This window comes from Phalaenopsis equestris, unplaced genomic scaffold (assembly GCF_001263595.1).
Source record: "Phalaenopsis equestris unplaced genomic scaffold, ASM126359v1 Scaffold173742, whole genome shotgun sequence".
NCBI lineage: Eukaryota > Viridiplantae > Streptophyta > Magnoliopsida > Asparagales > Orchidaceae > Phalaenopsis > Phalaenopsis equestris.
In genome coordinates this window covers 1-385 of record NW_018193691.1, presented here as the reverse complement: position 1 = coordinate 385, position 385 = coordinate 1, and the positions used below count along the sequence as shown (strand labels likewise).

Genomic DNA, 385 nt, shown 5'->3' with positions numbered 1-385 from the left:
GATCGTCCTTACGGTCACTGCCTCGTCGCCGGAATCGCTAAATACCCTAGAAAGGTCATACGAAAGGATTCGGCCAAGAAGACGGCGAAGAAATCAAGGGTCAAGGCCTTCCTAAAGGTTGTTAATTACACCCACATCATGCCCACCCGATACACCCTTGATGTCGATCTGAAGGAGATTGTCACTCTTGACGCGCTCCAATCTCGGGATAAGAAGGTCACAGCCTGTAAGGAGACCAAAGCGCGTTTTGAAGAACGATTCAAGACAGGGAAGAACAGGTGGTTCTTTACGAAGCTGAGGTTCTAGGTAAAGCGAATGATTCATTGAGGCTAGGGTGCTTGCTCTTTGAGTAATCCAGCGGTACGGTTTTCGATTTTATTTTTTT

General features: G+C 47.3%; 1 protein-coding gene across 1 annotated transcript; it reads left to right on the top strand.

Annotated features, from left to right (window-relative positions):
• Positions 1-3: 3 nt before the first annotated feature.
• Positions 4-379, top strand: LOC110034213 (60S ribosomal protein L27-3; the record flags this gene model as incomplete). The annotated part of the gene is made up of 1 exon (XM_020738496.1): positions 4-379. A coding segment is annotated over one exon (303 nt), but the record flags the coding sequence as incomplete, so codon positions are not given.
• Positions 380-385: the final 6 nt, after the last annotated feature.